Source organism: Polistes dominula, unplaced genomic scaffold, assembly GCF_049000335.1.
Source record: "Polistes dominula isolate Pdom_NZ unplaced genomic scaffold, Pdom_raw_medaka contig_73, whole genome shotgun sequence".
In the NCBI taxonomy this organism is placed as follows: domain Eukaryota; kingdom Metazoa; phylum Arthropoda; class Insecta; order Hymenoptera; family Vespidae; genus Polistes; species Polistes dominula.
Window position 1 is genome coordinate 9,216,585 of NW_028300951.1, and position 19,933 is coordinate 9,236,517.

A 19,933-nucleotide genomic window follows, 5' to 3' on the forward strand; every position below is an offset into this window, starting at 1 on the left:
TATCAAAATACCTTCAATATATACACCTTTGAATGCAAATTTTGACGTTTTTTTCTCATTTTTTAATTTAATAAAATTCCAGATATTCCTGAACGTGAAAAATACATAAACGGAGCGCATAATGATAAAAGAGTTAGAACGTCAAAAGTACTTGTCGTTACCGCCTAGAACGTTTATTGGTTGGATATTACGCAAGCAATATCCAATGAAAGTATAGGAAGAAAGTAAAGAATGTCGGTAAACTGATTAAAAAATCAACGATAACTTTTCTTAAGACTTACCATAAGAATTTATCGACCAAAAGAGAACCGATGGTTGATAAGTACTTATTATGAATAATTGTTTTACAAAAGATTCACTTTGGCATATCTAAACATACCTTACAATTAAATAAAATGTAACTTATTTAATTACCAGTAACAAATTATAAACATTTAGATGCTTGACGTATTCCATAGACTGTAACATAAGGAATAATATAAGTCACTGTAAACTGTTATGAAAAGAAAGCAAAGGAATAGCTTATAGAAAATATCTTTATTTTATTCCATACACTTAAAAAGCTTTATATTAACGAAATGTACCATAGTAATATGAGCGAATGTTAATTTAATTATTTGATTATATTCGTGAATATCTCAATTGAATTGATATCCATTGTGTCAGGATTGCGAGAAAATTGACGCTTTTCTTATTGTTATTTGACATAATTTTAAATTCGCATTTGGCCATCGTGCAATTGCTAAAAGTTAATCGAGTATTTTCGCTAACTTAGCAATAGCCATAAGAAAAAAGAGTTTACATACATATGAATTTTATAATATATGTACAAAGAAGGGTTAATCGAACGAGTCTATTTATCACTGTCTACTCAAATTCTCCTAATTTGAAGACTCGTTTATTAGGGCGGTGCCTCTGTTGTTATTCGTTTGGTTTTACGTAAACGGCCTCCTCTTCGAAAATGATATGGTACACGTGGTACATTATAATTATTATTTCTACCAGCAGACGTTCTTTGCCGTGGGTAATTAGGGGAATAACGTGACTGTGGATAATTTGTTGGTCGACGATAAATATTACCTACTTCTGGTTTGAATGAACGATCTTCGGTTATACGACGTCTAAGGCATACAGCACAACGACTGATTTTTGATGTATGATCTGCTTTCATTGTTTGTTGCAAAGGTTTACGGAACATAGCATAGTCTTCGATAGTCGCCAACCAATAAGAAGTCGCTGTGGTGAAGAAATTACAGGTACCCAAGCCACGACACTCGATAAATGGTCTAAAACGGAATTCTTCTAGACACGATCCTGGGGAGATCAATGCTTGACCACCGCCATCTGCACCAGCGTCTCTGTGCTGTAACATTCATTTTGTTAATTAATAATGAGCAAGATTTTAACCATTATTTTAATAAATCAATTTGAATTCTTATGTAATTACCATGTAAAAACTATAACCGATCCATAATTCTTCCCAACCTCCAGGACATTCTGGTATATTCATAGATTGACTGTGTATAGCAATAATCCTCGTGGGAGCCTCGCAAACTGAACATCTTGATATGTATCTACCGATCTGTGGGGCTGGAATAGGTGTCATCGTCATTGGCATTGGTTCGGTGGTACTAAGCCAATAACTATAATCGTTACGATTAGCATAAGAGCAAACATCGTTCATGTTACAGAATGTAAAAGGCATCGTTGAAAATTTTCTAACGCAACTTCCTGCACTTCCTGTAATTAAAAAGCATCGTAAAAGTGCATGCGATTTTTTCAATTATAAATTTTTATAAGAGTATACTATAAGGTATATTTGTCTGTACTTACCAAGATCTTGTGCGTAGGCTCGACCATTGCCCATAATATGAAGTAAAGAAAATCCATCCCATAATTTAACTGTATTTTTTGGACAAAGTGGAATCATGACGGATTGCGAGTGTCTAGCGAAATGGAATCCTCTATTACCGGGGCCACGTGATGGTGCTGCTGGTATGCCGGGGAAGCCAACATTGCCTAGATAAATATTTCAAGGTAAATTATCCTCGACTGTTTATTCTAGTTGAATAAAATACTATTTTTCGACTTATTGTTAGTCAATAGTTCAATATAATAATGAGTCTAATATTAAAACTTACCAGGGGGACCTTGTCTACCAACCGTGCCAGGTGTGCCAGGATGACCAGCACGACCTTCTTTACCTTCAGGTCCTTGTGGTCCAGGTAACCCGATCATACCACGTTCTCCTTCTCGTCCAGGAAATCCGTCTGGACCAGGGTCGCCTATTGGACCTCGAGGTCCAGGAAATCCTATCAAAATAAAAACAATTATTTAAACATCTTGTTTTGTAAGTTATTTTCATGCAGTTATAAAGTCAATTCAATTGATTTCTTCATTACCTGGCAATCCTGCAGGTCCCATATCTCCAGGAAGTCCACGTCGATCGAAATTCAAAAATGGATTTAAACCTCGATCTCCTTTCGGACCCTTAATAAGAAGACAAAAATATTTGATATAAGTTACCTACTTACTAAAAACTTAAGCAATTATTAAGAAAGAAAAAAAATATTTATTAGAAATAACCTGTGGTCCTGGAGGGCCAGGCAATCCTGGTAATCCGGGTTCTCCGCTATCTCCTGTTTCTCCTTTAGGCCCAGGTAAACCTTGGGAACCAGGTAAACCTGCGTTACCTCTTGCTCCTTTTGGACCGATTCGACCGTCCAGCCCTGGCCAACCTGGTTCACCTTTTGCACCTTTTGCACTACTAGCGGATACACCTGGTTCACCAACATAACCTTTAGGACCAAGTATACCTGACATGCCAGGTAATCCCTGGTTACCGGGCGTACCAGGGAAACCTACATATCCTGTTGGACCTGCATCATACGATTCATTAATTATTATCAATAATTAACTTCTTTCTTTTTCGTTTCTTCTCATTCACGTCTAAATGAAGTTTATTTATTTAGTACTAGGACGTTTACCTTGATCTCCTATTATTCCTTTAGGTCCACGAATCGAAAATCCAACATCTCCACGAATTCCCTTAGGGCCATTAAAACCGTATTCTCCAGGAGCACCTTTTTGACCCGGTCGACCAGGAATTCCAGGCATTCCATCGAGACCAGCTCGTCCTGGTTCACCATGCTCGGCTAATGTCTCGGTTCGACCTATCGAAACAAGCAAATAATATACATTTGTACTTTCGATCTAAATGAAAATCAATGATCGTTTTTTCTTTAATACTTTACCGGGAAGACCAGGAGGACCTTCATCTCCCATTATTCCTTTTAATCCTGGGAAACCTGAGAAACCATACTCTCCTGGATATCCTATATCACCTTGTTGACCCTATATATTTTGTTTTTTTATTAATAGTTCTTTTAGGGGAAGTAATGTATGGTACAAATAAACTAACTTTTTGACCCGGTATTCCAAGATATCCTTGATCACCTGATTCTCCTTTTTGTCCTGGAAAGCCATTTAATCCCGGGTTTCCTCGATCACCTGTTTCTGCAACTGCATACGATGCCATTCCAGGATCTCCTACTTGACCTTTAGGACCTGGTGCACCCATAATACCTGGATAACCTGGCAAGCCATCGTCTCCCGGCATACCTACAATATTTAAATAATTTTACATTTGCAATTAGATATATGTATCGATAATAATATTATAATTAAAATAATATATAGAATATATATATATTGAATGAAAGAGTTTTTACCTGGGCGGCCCATTAAACCAGGATCACCATCGGGACCTGGCTTTCCATCTGGCCCGTCAAAACCAGGTAATCCTGCTGGACCACGTTGACCTTTCGCTCCGTAACTACCTGGAATTCCAGCATAGCCTGGTCGACCCCTGAAACCTTGATCTCCTCTTTCTCCCTTAAATCCGTCCGGTCCCATGTCACCTATCTCTCCCTAAATAAAATACATTTACCATTTATTTTCTGTTAAGAATCTAAATATCTATTAACAATATTTCTTTGATTATTACCTTAGGGCCAGGTGGTCCGTTATATCCATCGAATCCTGGTTCTCCTTTTTCTCCAGTTAAACCATTTAATCCATCCGTAGCTAAGCCAGGTTCTCCAGGTAAACCAGGTCGACCATCAAATCCAGCGCGTCCAACGGGTCCGATCTCTCCAGTAAAACCAGGATCTCCCATATCACCTTGTGGTCCACTGAAGGAATTGTCGCCCGGTGGACCAGGTATTCCGTCCGGTCCAATGTCACCCTGAATACCCTTTAGACCTATTTGGCCAAGGTAACCTGGACTACCAGTGATACCTATATTTCCTTTTTCTCCCTTTGGACCTGGTACACCGTCGAATCCTTCGACACCAGGCCGACCGAGTGGTCCGGGTTCACCAATCTCACCGACGTCACCTTCCGGACCTGGAGGTCCAGGTAAACCTGTACTTCCATCTAAACCTTGGTAACCTTGAGGACCCATATCTCCATCATCGCCACGTCGTCCAATGAAACCAATTTCTCCTTTTAATCCTTTCATGCCGTCGAATCCTGGCGGCCCGTCTGGTCCTGAATTAGTACATAAATGTATCATAATTATTTTCCTTTTTAATTTGTGTTACATAACTTTATATTATTACGACCTCATTACTGTCTACTTATAAATGATTTCTTCCTTGTAACTTACCACGAGCTCCTACATCACCAATTCTTCCAGGCATTCCTGGTTGCCCTGGTATTCCTGAAAGACCTCTTGTACCCTGTATACTATATCCTCGTTGGCCTTTAGCTCCCTATAGTAAGAAAAATAATAATATACTTAATAAGATAACGTTTAGAATCCTCTCTTCAATAAACATACTAACCTGAAGACCTGGTAAGCCCTCGAAACCAGGAGCTCCTTTGGCACCTTTCATACCTTTAAGTCCATCTAATCCTGGTCTACCAGGGAAACCTTGTGGTCCAGCATCTCCAATTTCACCTTTACTTCCGTACCAACCGGGTTCACCTATTTCACCGTAAAGAAGATTTGTGCCAGGATCACCACGATCTCCTTTACTACCAACACGACCCTACGATAAATATCTTTTAGTATTGCATGTTGTAATTGGATTGGTGATTTATATCATAACGTTATTACTATTTCTTTGACATATTTTTCACTGACAATGTGTTTATACTTACAGGGAAACCGTCTGGTCCTTGAAGTCCAGGAGAACCAGCAGTGCCACGAGGTCCTTGCAAGCCTGGCATTCCTGGATATCCTTTCAAACCTATTGGTCCTTGAAGCGATAAACCAGGAGATCCCATAGGTCCTGGCAAACCAGGGAAACCTTCGTCACCGGTTTGTCCTTGATAACCTTTGTAACCAGGCTCGCCTGCAAACATTGTTTAATTAATATCTTATTGTCAAAGGATATGGTTAGTCTTACAAGTTAGGATAAGACTATTTTAATTGTTACTAACCAGGTGCACCTCTTTCGCCTTTATATCCTTTTTCTCCCTGTGCCTTGATCGAAAATTGTGTAGAATCACCTGGTTCTCCCTTCTTTCCAAATTCTCCAGCAATACCTTTTATACCGGGCACACCGTCATATCCTGGATCGCCACGTAAAAATTCGATTGGTATCGAGGCTGGTTCACCTTTTTCTCCAGGTATACCATCATATCCATCTGTTCCATTACGACCAAACAAGCCGGGAAGGCCGTGATCACCCTAAAAATCGTATTTAACAATATTATACAAGTTATATGTATATGTACATATTATATGTGTATGTATATAGACATTTTATACCTTTTCTCCTTTCGGTCCTGGTGCTCCGGTATCTCCGATCGGACCAACTTTACCCCACGGTCCCATAGGACCTTCTAATCCAGGGTATCCCTTATCACCGATATCCCCAGGAGGACTCACGTACTTTTCTTCTGGCGGTAAGAAGACTTTTCCTGCCTGTCCTTTAGGACCTTGAGGTCCAGCAATACCTGGCCTTCCACTGTCTCCTTCCAATCCCATTGGTCCTTCTGGACCAGTTTTTCCTTGTATTCCCTTGAATCCTCGAGGTCCAGGCAATCCAGGAAATCCAGGAGTTCCCGAATATCCGCTCAGTCCAGAATCACCACGTTCACCCTTTTCACCAGGTAATCCTACATAAACGTATAACGAGCTTTAATAATAGGATTGTAAGTCTCGCTGTAAGTATCTAATATTAAATTATATGTATGTCTGTTTCTATATGTTCATGTTTTCTTCGATTACCTGGCGTACAAACGCCACAGTCATCTCCGCGGTAGCCTTTAACTCCTTTTGGACCAGGTCTACCTGGCCATCCATCTGGACCAGGCAATCCTGGAGATCCTGGTAAACCGTGCTCTCCAGGTGGTCCTCTTACTTGAACTCCTTTTCCAGGAAAACCTTTCTCTCCTAAAAATATGATCACGAAGGTTACAAACATATTTATCCTTTAAAATTTTATAATCATCTTTAATTCTCTAAAGGAAGTTTTCATTACCAGGTGGTCCCGGATCTCCACGATCTCCAGGTGGACCAGCTAGCCCTGATAATCCAGGTTTGCCATCGGGACCTGGTGGACCTATAATTGTGGCACCAGGAAATCCTTTTGCACCGATAAGTCCAGGCGCACCAGGAAGACCGGGTGGTCCTTGTTGTCCGATTGGTCCAGGAATGCCTGTCAAATATCAAAATAATGATTTATTATTTGACTATAGTAAGTATATACGTATATAATATAATTTTTCGTAAGATTTCTAGATATTTAATTGCTTATCGTACCATCGTCTCCTTGTTCTCCTTTGATGGAAGAGCCTTTCCGTCCTGGTTCACCTGGTCGTCCAGCAGGTCCTGGTGGTCCTGGAGGACCAATGTATCCAACTTTTCCAGGAAGTCCAGGAGTTCCTGGTTCACCTGGCTCACCAGGTGGCCCTATCGAAAAAGAGAAGAGTCAACATTTTATTCGAAGTTCATTTATATTTTCGATGAATTTGTAGACCAAAATTTACCGAGATCTCCTTGAATTCCAATACTTCCAACGATTATTTCGTCGAGTTCTGGTATATACGTTCCTGGTTCGCCAGCAGCTCCTTGCCTTCCTGGAGGACCTTGATTACCAACTTCTCCGGATTCACCCTGAAACGAAATAGTAAATAAAGTTAATGGAAAATATCAAAACGCAAATTGATTTTATAGGATTTCGAAGGATGCATACATCGGGACCGTCTGATCCAGGATTTCCTGCATAACCCGGTGCACCCTTTTCTCCCTTACTTCCGGCGGGTCCAGCTGGTCCTTCGTAACCTTGTTTTCCTCTTGGACCGTCATCCCCCTGTTCACCCTTGAAACCTTTAGATCCAGTAAAACCTGGTCGACCCTACGGAGATATGAAATCCTTTTTGCTAACATCTTTTAGTTAATAATAATCATCTACATGAATGATATTAAATTCCCATTACCATTGGTCCCTTTGCTCCTACTTCTCCTTTTCGTCCACGGTATCCATAATCTCCTCTTTGTCCTTTCACACCTTTAGATCCTTTGACCGGGCTAGTACCCTTACCTCTTACGTATTGTTCACTACTAGAGCCAGGTTCACCTCTGTCACCTTGTTCACCAGGTACTCCTCTTACACCATAAACAGTTTCTCCTCGATCACCTTCCATACCTGGTAGACCTTGACCACCTGGATAGCCCTATAAATATTAAAGAGAAGTGTCTAACATACATACACGTTAATAAAAAACTATCAAGATGTTTAACATAATTTCCATGTAATAATATCATATTATAGATATTGTCTTAATGATTTTCAACTAATTCTTTATCTACAAATAGTAGTAAAATTTTTCAAAACTGAGATGTACTATCGAGAAATCGAAATAGTCGTCTATATTATATTCGTCATTTTTTTTTCTTTCTTTTTTGAATCTTCTCTCGAGAAAGTTGGTTTGTGCTATCAGTGATAGTCGTATCAGCAGATAGAGTATCATCGGTTCGGATTTCGGTACACGCGCAGTCACTTTAGTACGAGCGATTAAAATTTGCTTCTTACTTGTTGTTTGGGAACTAATCTCTTTTTTTCTCTTTTTTTTTTTTCTTTTTCATGGACGACGATGGATCTTTTTAATCATAATACCGAGAGAGATGATCACGTCTCACGACGATGATCATTGTTTTATCCTCTTTTACAATTGGACAAAATTTTGAAAGGCTATCGTTCGGTTGTATCAATTTATTGAAAATAATTCCTAGAAAAACGTGTATAAATAATTATTGACCGTTATCGTTGATGATTAAAAAAAAAAAAAAATTACTTACAAAATCGCCAGTTTCTCCTGGATAACCCATATCTCCTGGAACTCCGTACGGTCCTGGATAACCCTGTATAATAAATAATTCATTTTTCTCGTATAAATACAATTAATGTTACTTTAACAATGGCCTAAATCATATAGGATAACGTAATATTATGATATTAATTAAATTACAGATTATTTACCTGAGGTCCATTGATACCGGAATCACCCTGAACTCCTTTCACGCCTACCGAATTGATTCCACCTTCACCAGGTTCACCAGGTGGACCATAATCTCCAATATCTCCTACCGGTCCCCGTTCACCATAAACACCAGAAATACCTGGTGCACCGGCACGACCGTCTGTACCGTTACATCCGTCAAGACCGTCCGGTCCCATAACACCAGGAATTCCTGTGTTACCCTGTGAATATTTTCAAAGTCAAATTTTATTGATTTTTTCTTTTTTTTGAAATATTATTTCTCTTCGAGATTGTATGATTTTAATATCAGAATTAATTATTGTACTTACGGAAAGTCCAGGAGCTCCAGTGAATCCTCGTATTCCGGGCTCACCCTGAAAAAAAAGGAAAAAGTAAAGAAAAATGATTCATAATTCATGAAATCATATAAGATTACGTTATTAATGTAATATATATATACGTTTTGGAAGTATAAAAAGATGAACGCATCGTTGTAAAGACTCTCTCGTATGCCCTTTACGGGCATACACCATACGAAATTGACACACTTCCATTTAAAGTTTCTTCATTCGACTGGACCACTTTCGTATGCACGAAAAGGAAAGGGGGCCCAATCGTAGCGTCTGGTATTAAAACGTAACCGTAAATGGTTTTCTTCCAGACACTTCCAATATTAAACCAAAATTCATGTCGATATGAACGTTTTTCTTTTTGTTTTGTTTCCCCCTGTTTAATTTACGAATTAAGAGAGAAAAACATTTTTATTAAAGGAATAAAAAAAAATAGATAAAGAAGAAGAAGAAAATAGTCGTACGCAACCTTGGAACGGTGTAATCGATAAAAAAAATAAAAAAGAAAAAAAAATGGCGATATAACAATCGTCAGAGGAGTGAATTGCGAAAAAAAGGACGTGGTGTGGTTTTGATGAGGATTCGAAGAGGAGAGAAGGAAGAGAGTATGCATCAACTAATATCTGGATATGAGATCATTCGACTTCCGGTTTGAAAGCGTTGGGATGCAACAGTGAATGAGAAAGAGAGAGAGAGAGAGAGAAGAGAGAAACAGAGACACTTGTACACTTGTCAATGGGAAGTGCGTTATCAACGAGCGACTTCCATCTTTTGTCTCATTCGTCCTCTCTTTTTCTCTTCTCCGTACATACGCAAGATTCCGAGTTCGCAACGACCTGATTTCGAAAGAAACCCCCCATGATTTTTCAACGTTTTTAACAAAGGACAAGGATAGCTCGTTCCGACACGTGTTCCTCTTTTTTGAATTCTTAGTCCTCGATTTTTGCTGAAGATTTCGTAACATCGAAATATTTATTTCCTCTACTTTTTGTATCGAACGATCGCAGTTTCAAAATTATAATCCTAAATCGTTATTTTGTTTAATTTTGTTTATTCTTTTGTTAACGGGATAAAACCCATTGGTACAATAATTTACAAAAAAAAAAAAAAACAATAGAACAAAAAATAGTAACAATATCGAATGTTCTTTTTATTTTTTTTATTACAACCATTAATCTTTACAATTTTTGGACATTCGGTAAATTAGTTTAACATAAATGTATATATCGAGAAGCATCGAATATCGAAAGTATATCGAAAGTATATCGAAACATTTAAAAAAAAAAAAAAGGAAAGTACGAAATGTCCAAGACGAACGATGAACTTTAGAGAAACTTATTACGAACGGATGAGAAAGCTAATTGGTAATTATTATTCTTAGGTATGTAAACGTTTAAGAGATAAGAGAAGAAGAAAATTTATATTCTTTCATTCCGGAGACAAATGCGTTCTCGGTTTCGTGAATAGTAGGACGGAAACAAGAATGGTCTTCACCCCCGCATTTGCGATAGGAAGAGCAAGGAACGCGTAGGATTGGCTCGCGTATCCGTTCGATGAGACTTATCGCTAAATATGTTGGTTCCTTTTTGTTAGCAACTGCAATGTTACCATAAGCAATATCTTTAAACGATGTACTACAGAACAATATATCTATTAATCCATTGAAAATAATTGAACAATAATTATCCTACCAAACGAAAATAAAAAGAAAATTGCTAAGTGATAAGTGATCATTCCGTTTCGCATAATTAAGAAGATTTCAATATATTTAGAAAAAAATTATATTATGATTCCTTTTTTGTGTCTTGCTTATTGACGAAAGCAAAGATAATTCGGTGAAAGAAAGAGAAAGAATAATATATATATATATAAAGAGAATACGGAGACGTTATTTTCAGCGAATTGGTCAACAGGGATTTCTTTATCGGCGCTTAGATAGCCTAGTTTCTTGGAGCGAATCAAAACAGCAGTCTACCACGTGCGTTATTTTTTTTCCGTTCTTATTTGACGATTTAACGTTTCCCTCGTACGTGTCAACGAAAAGTATTCTATTATAATATTTACTCTCGATAATATGTTATGATAAAATTTTTTCTAGATTCCTTATAAAACCTAATCGACGTCTATTAAACTAACGTTATATAATTATTCTCGTTTTATGTAAGTACAAAATAAAGAGTATAGTATTACTATCCTTGAATATCCCAAAAACGCTTAGGGTTGCTTCTTTGGATCTTGATAACAGGATATTATATACGAAAACGATTTAGTTCGTACGAGAGAGAGAGAGAGAGAGAGAGAGAGAGAGAGAGAGAGTGAGAGAGAGAGTGAGAGAGAGAGAGAGAGAGAGGGAAGGAGGAGGAGGACTATTGTATGAGAATGAGAGAGTGACGCAGAGTGACGGAGAAAGAGAGAGAAAGAAAGAGAATGCAGTCAAGCACGTGGGTACACGCGTAATATCTGGGTAATCGTTACGTTAGATAGGGATCAATGCCAAACGCGTTGGAACTCGAGATACCGCAATTTATCATTAAACGCCCACGTTTACGTTTCGTTAACCCAAAGCGCAGAATTGTGCCGTGCCCCGTTACTACTCCTACGGCAATTTTCAAAGTAGACGACAAATCGTTTTCGATCCCATAAAGAGTTTAGATCAACTTTGATGTTGTTGAGGATAACGCCCTTAATTAAAGTGTCTTATCTACTTTTTTTTTTTTTTTAACACAGATCCCTTATCTGAGTGATAAATATCACGTGTTGTTTAGACTATTATTGGAAAGTAACTGAAAGTAATATATGTATATATATAATGGAATAATTTGTTCTAAAATGTTAAACTTAACTCCGAGTGTTGCATTTCGAATGATATTTTTTTCTCAACAAGAACGTGGTCCGACGGTTTGCTTTTGGGTAACATAAAACATCACCGTGGGCGATTCTCTTTCTCTCTCACATTTGCTTTGTCGAGCCAGCTTGTGTGCGCGCTTCGATCTTCTTAAGAAGCATGACGTCATTGAAAGAGACTTCTCCAGCTTGCACGTAACCCCGGTGTCTTTCGGTCGACGCATAAAACGAGATATGCCTTCTTCTCTCGTAAACTCGTTCGTTTCTCCGCAAACCGATGAGCGTTCGTTAAGAATAAATCGAGAGAAATAAAGAGAGAGAGAGAGAGAGAGAGAGAGAGAGAGAGAAAGAGAAAGAAAAAGAAAAAGAAAAAGAAACAACGTATGACTGTGTGCCCAATGTTTTGTTACGCGAATTATTTTTCACGACGCATTGTCCTTGTCGTCTTTTAAAAAGTATGATATGCATCATTCTCGAGTGAATTATTTTTTACGACCCTTTTTCTTTATTTATATTCTTCCTCTCTCTCTCTCTCTCTTTCTTGCTTTTATTCCCTATAATTGTCCTAATTTATCCAATCCATATGTTATGCGAATTATTATGCTGTTTTTGATCTTATTCTACGAGTTTTATATCTCGTCAATGAGAATATGAGATGCGTTTAGCGTTGTTTAGGAAGTTTCTTTTTTTTTGCTTTTTTAAAGATCGGGATAAAACGGAAACGATTAATTATATCAAAAAATGAAAAAAAAAATAAGAAAATAAAAAAGATTCAGTTAGAATCGTATTGAACGAATAACCATAAGTGCGGGCGGATTCGTGGGAGTTGTTAGTTGTAAAACGTTTTCAGCCTGTCCGCATTTGGAAAACGGTTCTCCTCTTCTTTCTAGACGCTGACGTTACGACTCTTTTTATTTCTGATGTATTAAACGTTCTCCATATCTAAGTATTTTCTTTTCGAACAACGAAGAAGAAAAAAGTCCATTTTTTTTTTTACATATTGTAAAGACATAAATCGCACGTGGGAGTTTGACCTTCCAAATAAGTGAGATTTATTGGTAGCCTAATGTTAGATTCCTATTGCCATGAGAACATTTATTTGTATGCTGTCAAATAAATACTTACTCGATAGCCCTTTTCTCCGGTACCGCCATATTCACCGCCTGCACCTTTTTCACCTTTAGGTCCTGGTGGTCCATCCGGTCCAACTTCACCCGGAAGTCCCTCTAATCCTAGCTGTCCAGGTATTCCAGGATGGCCAGGTTCTCCTTTCACACCAGTACAATTGCACTTGTAGGTGTCCCGGCATATCTGAAACCCACAATGAATGTATTATAATAGACATTATTACACGTTATGTTTTTATGTATCTTTTGAAATAGACAGTTTATTGATACACAACGTTTATACACAAAATTGTTCATTTTATTCCAAGTAAACTTCTTCGGTATTAAATTAATATTGTTAAATAAGAAGCCTAATTAGGTTAATATATGTTGAATAATCAAGCGTTATTATTTACTTTTTTATCATGCAAAATAATGTCCACCGTTAGTTAAAATCATCTTGAAAGTAGTTGTACATATTCTAATTGTTTGCAATTATTTTCAAGTCAATTGTCAATCTTTTTAATGAGATTTTGTATTTAAAATGTTAAATTTGCATAACAATTTAATAGAGTATTAATGTAAAATTTGATATTAATAAACGTATTGTTGAAGATGTAACAAAATCATTGATGACGTTTAAGAGGAAAAATATATACGATGATATTATTTTTCAAAGATATAATTTATTCACAAAGTATGTAGTAAAGGAAAAGATAAAAGAAAAAAAGAATTTGTTGTATATGCGTTCATGTTGGTATCAGATTAAACCCTGACGCGACTGGTCGACGAGAAAATAGACGATTCCGTACGATGACGATAACGATGACGATGACAACGGTAGCAATGATGATGATGATGATGATGATGATGATGACGACGATGAGGACGAACATAAACGAAGGACACGAGCAAAACGAGTATCATCGTGTTCTATGCATGCATTCATAGGATATGCCTAAGCGTAATCGCGAGGTCGATGCGAAAATGCATTTGCTCTCCGACATCGCGTAGATCGTTCTTGGCCTCGGCAAGTCCCGTCAAACGTTTGTTCGTTCGTTCGTTTCACGAGGTCGTTTTTACGATATTAGTACGACGATTAGTCGTCTTCCGTTTAGTCGATGAAGTCATTTTGGGGAAAATAGTCGTAGTATAACACTTCGTTTATGTTAAATTCATTGAATCTTAACAAAACGAATTACGTAAATGATGCCAACTATTTAAATCATTTCAATTTGTGTTTGTATTTTGTTGTTGTCAATATTTTCATTAAGTATAATATCGAATTATTTTCAAATCGACGATTATTTCTGTTAAGGGATTATATTTAGAGAAAAGAAGTAGTTGCAAAGAGGGTTTAAAGTGGTCAACAGGAGTATCGTTGAACACGTTAAAGTCTAATGCCTCAGTTGTCATCTTTTCCTTTTGTTTTTTTTTTCTTGACTAAAGCAAGGAGGAGTGCTAGCATCGAAGGACGCGTAACTCTATTTGCAGAGCGTCGGAGGAGAACGAAAATGGAGAGCCGCTTCCACGCGTTTGCCTTGTGAATGAATATTCCGACTTGTGTCAACTAAGCGTTTTGTGTTCGTCGACTTTTAACGAATCTGTTGGATAAATTAACTGAAAGACCTTCGACTTTTCAATCTCTACTAATTCTCTCTCTTTCTTTTTTCTCTTTCTCTCTCTCTATCAATTAGATTTATTATAATATTTTTTGTTTTTATTTTTTTTTATTTTTACTAGCTAGTACGTTAATTAACAAAAGTGACAAGAAGATCTTCATTAGGTCAAATAGAAACTCTGACAAAATCCTATAATATTGTAGTTGTCATTTAAATCATCGTCATCATCATTGTCATCATCAGTCTTGGTAGTAGTTGTCTCTTCGAAAGTGATTATCGAGAAGAAACCGTCGGCACTTGTTGCTTCGTTTTATTTTATTTTATTTTTTTATTACTTTTTTTTCCCCTTGCGCCTTACGATGACGTAACACAAGCGCAACGGTAATTCGCCGCGTGACATAATTTCCCGTGCACTCGGCTTATGTTAGGCGTCGAGACTACGCCGATCTGTGCCGATCTGCCGGCAAATTATATCTCGATTAACGATAACACCTTTTTCTTACTTTTTTCTTATTGCTTATGGCTTATCTGTAATATATAGTATATACTTCGTTCATTTAAAACAATTACTTTTTCCTTTTACGGATTTGACTACTTTCGAACGTAATTTACTTTAAACCTTTTTTCTTACACACGAGTATTTTACCAACTCGCAGCGAGGTTCTTCATCTCGCGTTGATAGAAAAGTCCGCCACGTGCACGTAGTCGAGTTCATTCCGAGAACCGGAGGAAGTTTACGAGATCACTCAAAATATTCGTTCCTCTCTCTCTCTCTCTCTCTATCTATCTATCTAACCATAAGCAACATTTTAGGCGGCTGTTGAACTTCTTCAAATAACCAAAATAATTCTAACAGACATGATCCAGATCGAAGATACGAGATTTTTGCACTTTTTTATCTTTTCATTTAAGATCAACGAACGTTTAAGATGATGATAATGATGATGATGATGATGAGGATGTTTGGTCTACCTGGTTTTATTTCCGATAAGAATGAACTGACTGATAAGAAACAATAAAGCTATACGAAGAAATTAAGAACAGATCGTTAAACGAGAAAGTAATGTAAAAGAGAGCAGCGCATATCGATATAACTTGATATTTCTTATCGACTATTGACTTTCCTATTAATTTTTTCTGTTCCTTTTTTTTCTATAATTGTTTGGTGTTCTAAATCAACGATATATTTGTTTTTTCATTGTATATGGCAGAAATCTACTTTATTACATAGAGAGAGAACAAAAATACAGAAAGCGAAGTGAAAATATGATACGAGTCTTGTGGAATCTGCATAACGTGCTGCACTAACATAAGCGATCGTCTTCAACGAAGAGGATGACGCTGACCATGCGAAATAGCGAATGTGGATGCTATAGGACGTAGGTAGAAGAAGACGACTTCTTCTTGACTATCGTGATTCTTCAATTCTCCCTCTGGCTAATATATTTCTCTTTTTCTTTCTCTTTTTCTCTCTCTCACTGTCCGTTCGTCTGTTTGTCCGTTCGTTTGACTGCATACCTTAGAGATTTCGTCCTTTTCTTTTTCTCTCTTCCCTTTTTTTTTCTTCTCTTCTTTTGTGATACTCGAAACCGCGTTTATTTCTTTTCCATTTAATTTCATAGAATTATGGTAATGTCATTTTACTAATTATTATTTTTTCGTCTTAGATGTTTAACGCAAACGAGGTTAACGAGTGTGGGACAATTTTCTTAATTGATAATAATTGTTTTATGCGTTGCTAACTAAGTTAAGTGTTTTTTTACAGAAATATATTTAACGGGAAAATGATATATTCAAATGATGAGTAACATGATGGACTAGTATCATCGTTAAATGTATCGTCGTATTAAACATCGATTAAATTAATAGTAGAAGGTTAATTACGGTCAAGATCGGTGGATGCATTTTTCTCAACAAATATTGCATTGAACCCTAACGTAACCTTAGAATCCTTCGATTTAATTAATAATCATACTTGTGCTATTTCCTATAGCAATTCGAACGAATGTCAATGTTAATTCTCGGATGCGAATAAATCTTTGGTGTTTAATCTTCTTATAATTAAAATTGATTGAGTGATACAAAATTAGAACGAAAGCAAAAATTGATGATCAATTTTGTATGATTGGGGTTAAAATTAGTTCGATTATCATAACTTTTCTATTTGTTTAATTATTATAGTTATTCGAAATGATACGTTTGATAAGAGGTCTTTTTTAATGGATTAAGTTAGATTTATAAAGCTCGAGATTAAGGAGACTCACTCACGCAGACAGCCGTTCGAACTTTTCCTACGATTTCGAGACTGACCTCGTATTTCCGAATGCAGCGAAATGCGAGGATACCAAGAGTCAGGCTTCTTTCTGGTTTAATTTATCGACGACATATGAGAAAGAGTAGGACGAAGAAGAGAACAAGCAGAAAAAGAAAAAAGAATAAGAAAGAGAAAGAAAAAAAATATCTCGTTATAGCTGCATCGCTAAAGACTATCGGCTCACGCGGAAATAGAAACGGATATGAAGACTAAACGATGCTTTATTTTTAACTCGCAATAGATATTTTTTTTCTTTCTTTTAAAAGAAGATCCGGCGATCCTGCTATGCAAGAGAGAGAAAAAAAAGTCAAAGTTTGATATAAATTAATGCTTATACGAATTATATGAAAATAAGTAAAAAAGATTCAAGAAGAAGATAATATTATTTAGATAAGTAATTGTATGAATATAATTAATTTAAAGAATGAATCTTCTTTACTGTAGTCTGTTTATTGAATCAAGCACGCATTCAAATAATAAAATAATAAAAATTGGTCAACGTGTTAGCTACTACTTGTTTCAAAAGAACGTTTTACGCATCGTGGTTAACCCCTTGAACTTTCGAGCTCAAGAGATAATATTATATCGAGGTTATTTGTTTCGTAAGAGATATATTCTTACGCCCTTAAATATTTGATAAAGATTGAAACGTATCTAGAAACATAAACTTCCTTCATCTATTTCTTTACGTTTCTATGCAAATTTTAATCACGATTTATAGATTTGTATATGAAATATGATATTTTTATTTTATTTAAACGTTCATTGCCAAGAAGACTGGTAACTTGACCCACCAAGAAAGTTCACGATCGTTGATCTCATTGAAAATTATTAAAGACCTCTAAGCATTTCATCGAGCGATAAGAGTTCCTTTTGATGGATCGTGACAACAGTGTAATGAAACTGAAATTATGTTTATGACACAATTAAAATGAATTTTATCAGTATCTTTCGTAAAAGCAAATATACAAATTTCTACTAAGTCCGTTACAAAATCAAAGGATGTTTCTGTATATGAGAATTACATTTTTTTCCTAGTTTAAAGAATCAAGATATTGTTGAATAAAAATAAAAAAAAATGTTTGGAGGAAATTAAATGAAAGGATAGAAGGAAGAACGTTATCGGTAACTCGTTTCTCTCGAATTTATCACGCGACAGATATATATAAAAATTGTAGATTATATGATTCATCCCTTTTTTTTTTTTTTTAATAATTTTAAATAAAGATCAAAGTACGTGAATTTATTTTTCATGAATGAAATCTTAAACGATATCTTTATTTCATTTGCAATCTTTCGAATTTATGGGAATCAACGACAAACGTAGAGAACAATCTTTGGCGATAAACTTTGTTCGTGGTTCATTTGGTTTGACATTTTTCTAAAACAAACTATTTCAAAGCACGATGCGTCGAACTTGAAGGGGGAGTTTACGCTAACGTACACGCAAAATAAATGCGTACGCGCATCATAAGGGTTATCACCATCGTTTGCAATATTTCTCGATTGTCGAATGATTTTCTACTAATTCTTATCGTCATAAATCAATCACTTTCATGCTAGTTTCTAATAAATTATTTTCAAAGCGTGATGTCATTCGCAAGTTGCTTTACTTCGTAATATTCGATTTATGATAACGAAGCATAAAGATGAATTCTTCTTATCGACGATTTGACGTGGTTTTCTCTTTACATTCTCGTAAGAAAAAGGAAATAATACGTAAAATTATTTTAAGAATTTATGGGTTCAGTTTAACGGTATTTCTCGAATTATCGTAGGACTTCGAAGGAGTCGAACGAGTTTCGTGCTAGTAAACTCAGGGCTGACATCGTAATTTTAACACACTATTAAACTCCAGTTCGGGTGAAAGTAATACTATTGTCGTGTAGACTTGCTACTGAAGCTCGAAATAGATGCTTCCTTCCATTCTCAGTTTATTCATCGACGTTCAGTACCATTTACGTACGTGACAACCAGAATGTAATCGAATAGCCATTGGGTTTTAAAAGTAAAGTCGCATCGATTTCAATAATTGGTCCAATTTAATTAAATAATTAAAAGAAAAAAGAATAAGAAGGGACGTGAAAGAAATGAGAGCGCGCGTAGGAGATAAAATTCGTGTCTGGGCAACTGAGTTCGAAAGAAGATGGATAACATAATAGCGGAGGATGATTCCGGCGTTGGGTCTTGCGAAACCGACACGACGATCGTCCTACACCTCCCCTAACTCGGTCGGTCGGCTTTCCTCTTTCGTCTCCTACAACAAAGACCGTTCCCTACCACCGGGCGTCGAAATCGCCTGCGGAACTGCCTGCCTGCCTGCTTGCTGAGTGACTTCAATGAGACAGAAAGATAAAACTATTTGAAAAGCTAAACTATTTTCGAACTAGGCCCAACCTATATATACAATGCCACATAGATATTTTTCTACGACTTGGAGTGTTAGTTTAAAGGGATTCTTTTTTTTATTGAGATTCACTTTCGTACGATCTATAATTCAGGCTTGGAATGAACCATCTTTTACGATTGAATTCATAGACCGATCCCTCCGGTCGAACATTCGAAGATGTATCAAAGAGGGTAGATGATGAAAGGTTACGTTACGTCATCGTAGCACCTTTCATTGAGAATAATGGAAAAGCATGAATTGGATACGTTCGTATTAAGTCGTCTCCCCACACGTTAGTTAAAAGTTAAAGACAAGAAACTAGAATAGCGTAATTCACCCACGTTCATAAGCAAGCCCGCGTGTTTCGAGCGTGCCATCACGCAGATTACTTTTTTTCTTTCGATCGATTGACAGGCAAGCGGCAAGTAATCATGCAAGTAAGCAAGCAACCAAGCAAACAAGCGAATGTTATCCTTAACGAGAGAATATGCATTTACTAAATATATAATTACATATATATTTATATAAGGACTCACCACAGCTTCGTTCGAAGGTATAAACCCAAGGACGATAATAAGAAGGGCCCAGGCGATTCGTAGGATGTTAGGGCTAGGCCCATCCAAATTGGCGGCCACTGGCCGCATCGTGGATGGCCTCCTCCTCCACCTCCTTACCTCCCTCTCCAGAGGATTCGCTCGTCTACCTGACGAGTCGGTGATCCTTTATCGCGAAAATTCAGCGAGTCAAGCGATCGTTTCGACGACGTCTGGGTCGCGTCTATTCGGTGTTTCTTCGTGGCGTGGCGCAGAGAG

The 19,933-nt window shown here is 36.8% G+C and overlaps 1 protein-coding gene across 1 annotated transcript; it reads right to left on the reverse strand.

The window, feature by feature from the left end:
- Positions 1-518: 518 nt before the first annotated feature.
- LOC107067849 (uncharacterized) lies at positions 519-19,793 on the reverse strand. Its single transcript, XM_015323720.2, has 27 exons — positions 19,658-19,793; positions 12,816-13,001; positions 8,826-8,870; positions 8,496-8,717; positions 8,315-8,377; positions 7,453-7,689; positions 7,209-7,370; positions 7,003-7,129; positions 6,776-6,925; positions 6,495-6,671; positions 6,242-6,406; positions 5,780-6,129; positions 5,449-5,698; positions 5,167-5,360; positions 4,848-5,054; positions 4,670-4,775; positions 4,007-4,551; positions 3,732-3,930; positions 3,422-3,621; positions 3,255-3,354; positions 2,988-3,173; positions 2,587-2,879; positions 2,403-2,490; positions 2,142-2,312; positions 1,834-2,019; positions 1,448-1,740; positions 519-1,363 (listed from the first exon to the last, which is right to left on the reverse strand). The coding sequence occupies exons 1-27, from the start codon at positions 19,763-19,765 to the stop codon at positions 902-904; spliced, it is 5,472 nt and encodes a 1,823-aa protein (XP_015179206.1). The 5' UTR covers positions 19,766-19,793; the 3' UTR covers positions 519-901.
- Positions 19,794-19,933: the final 140 nt, after the last annotated feature.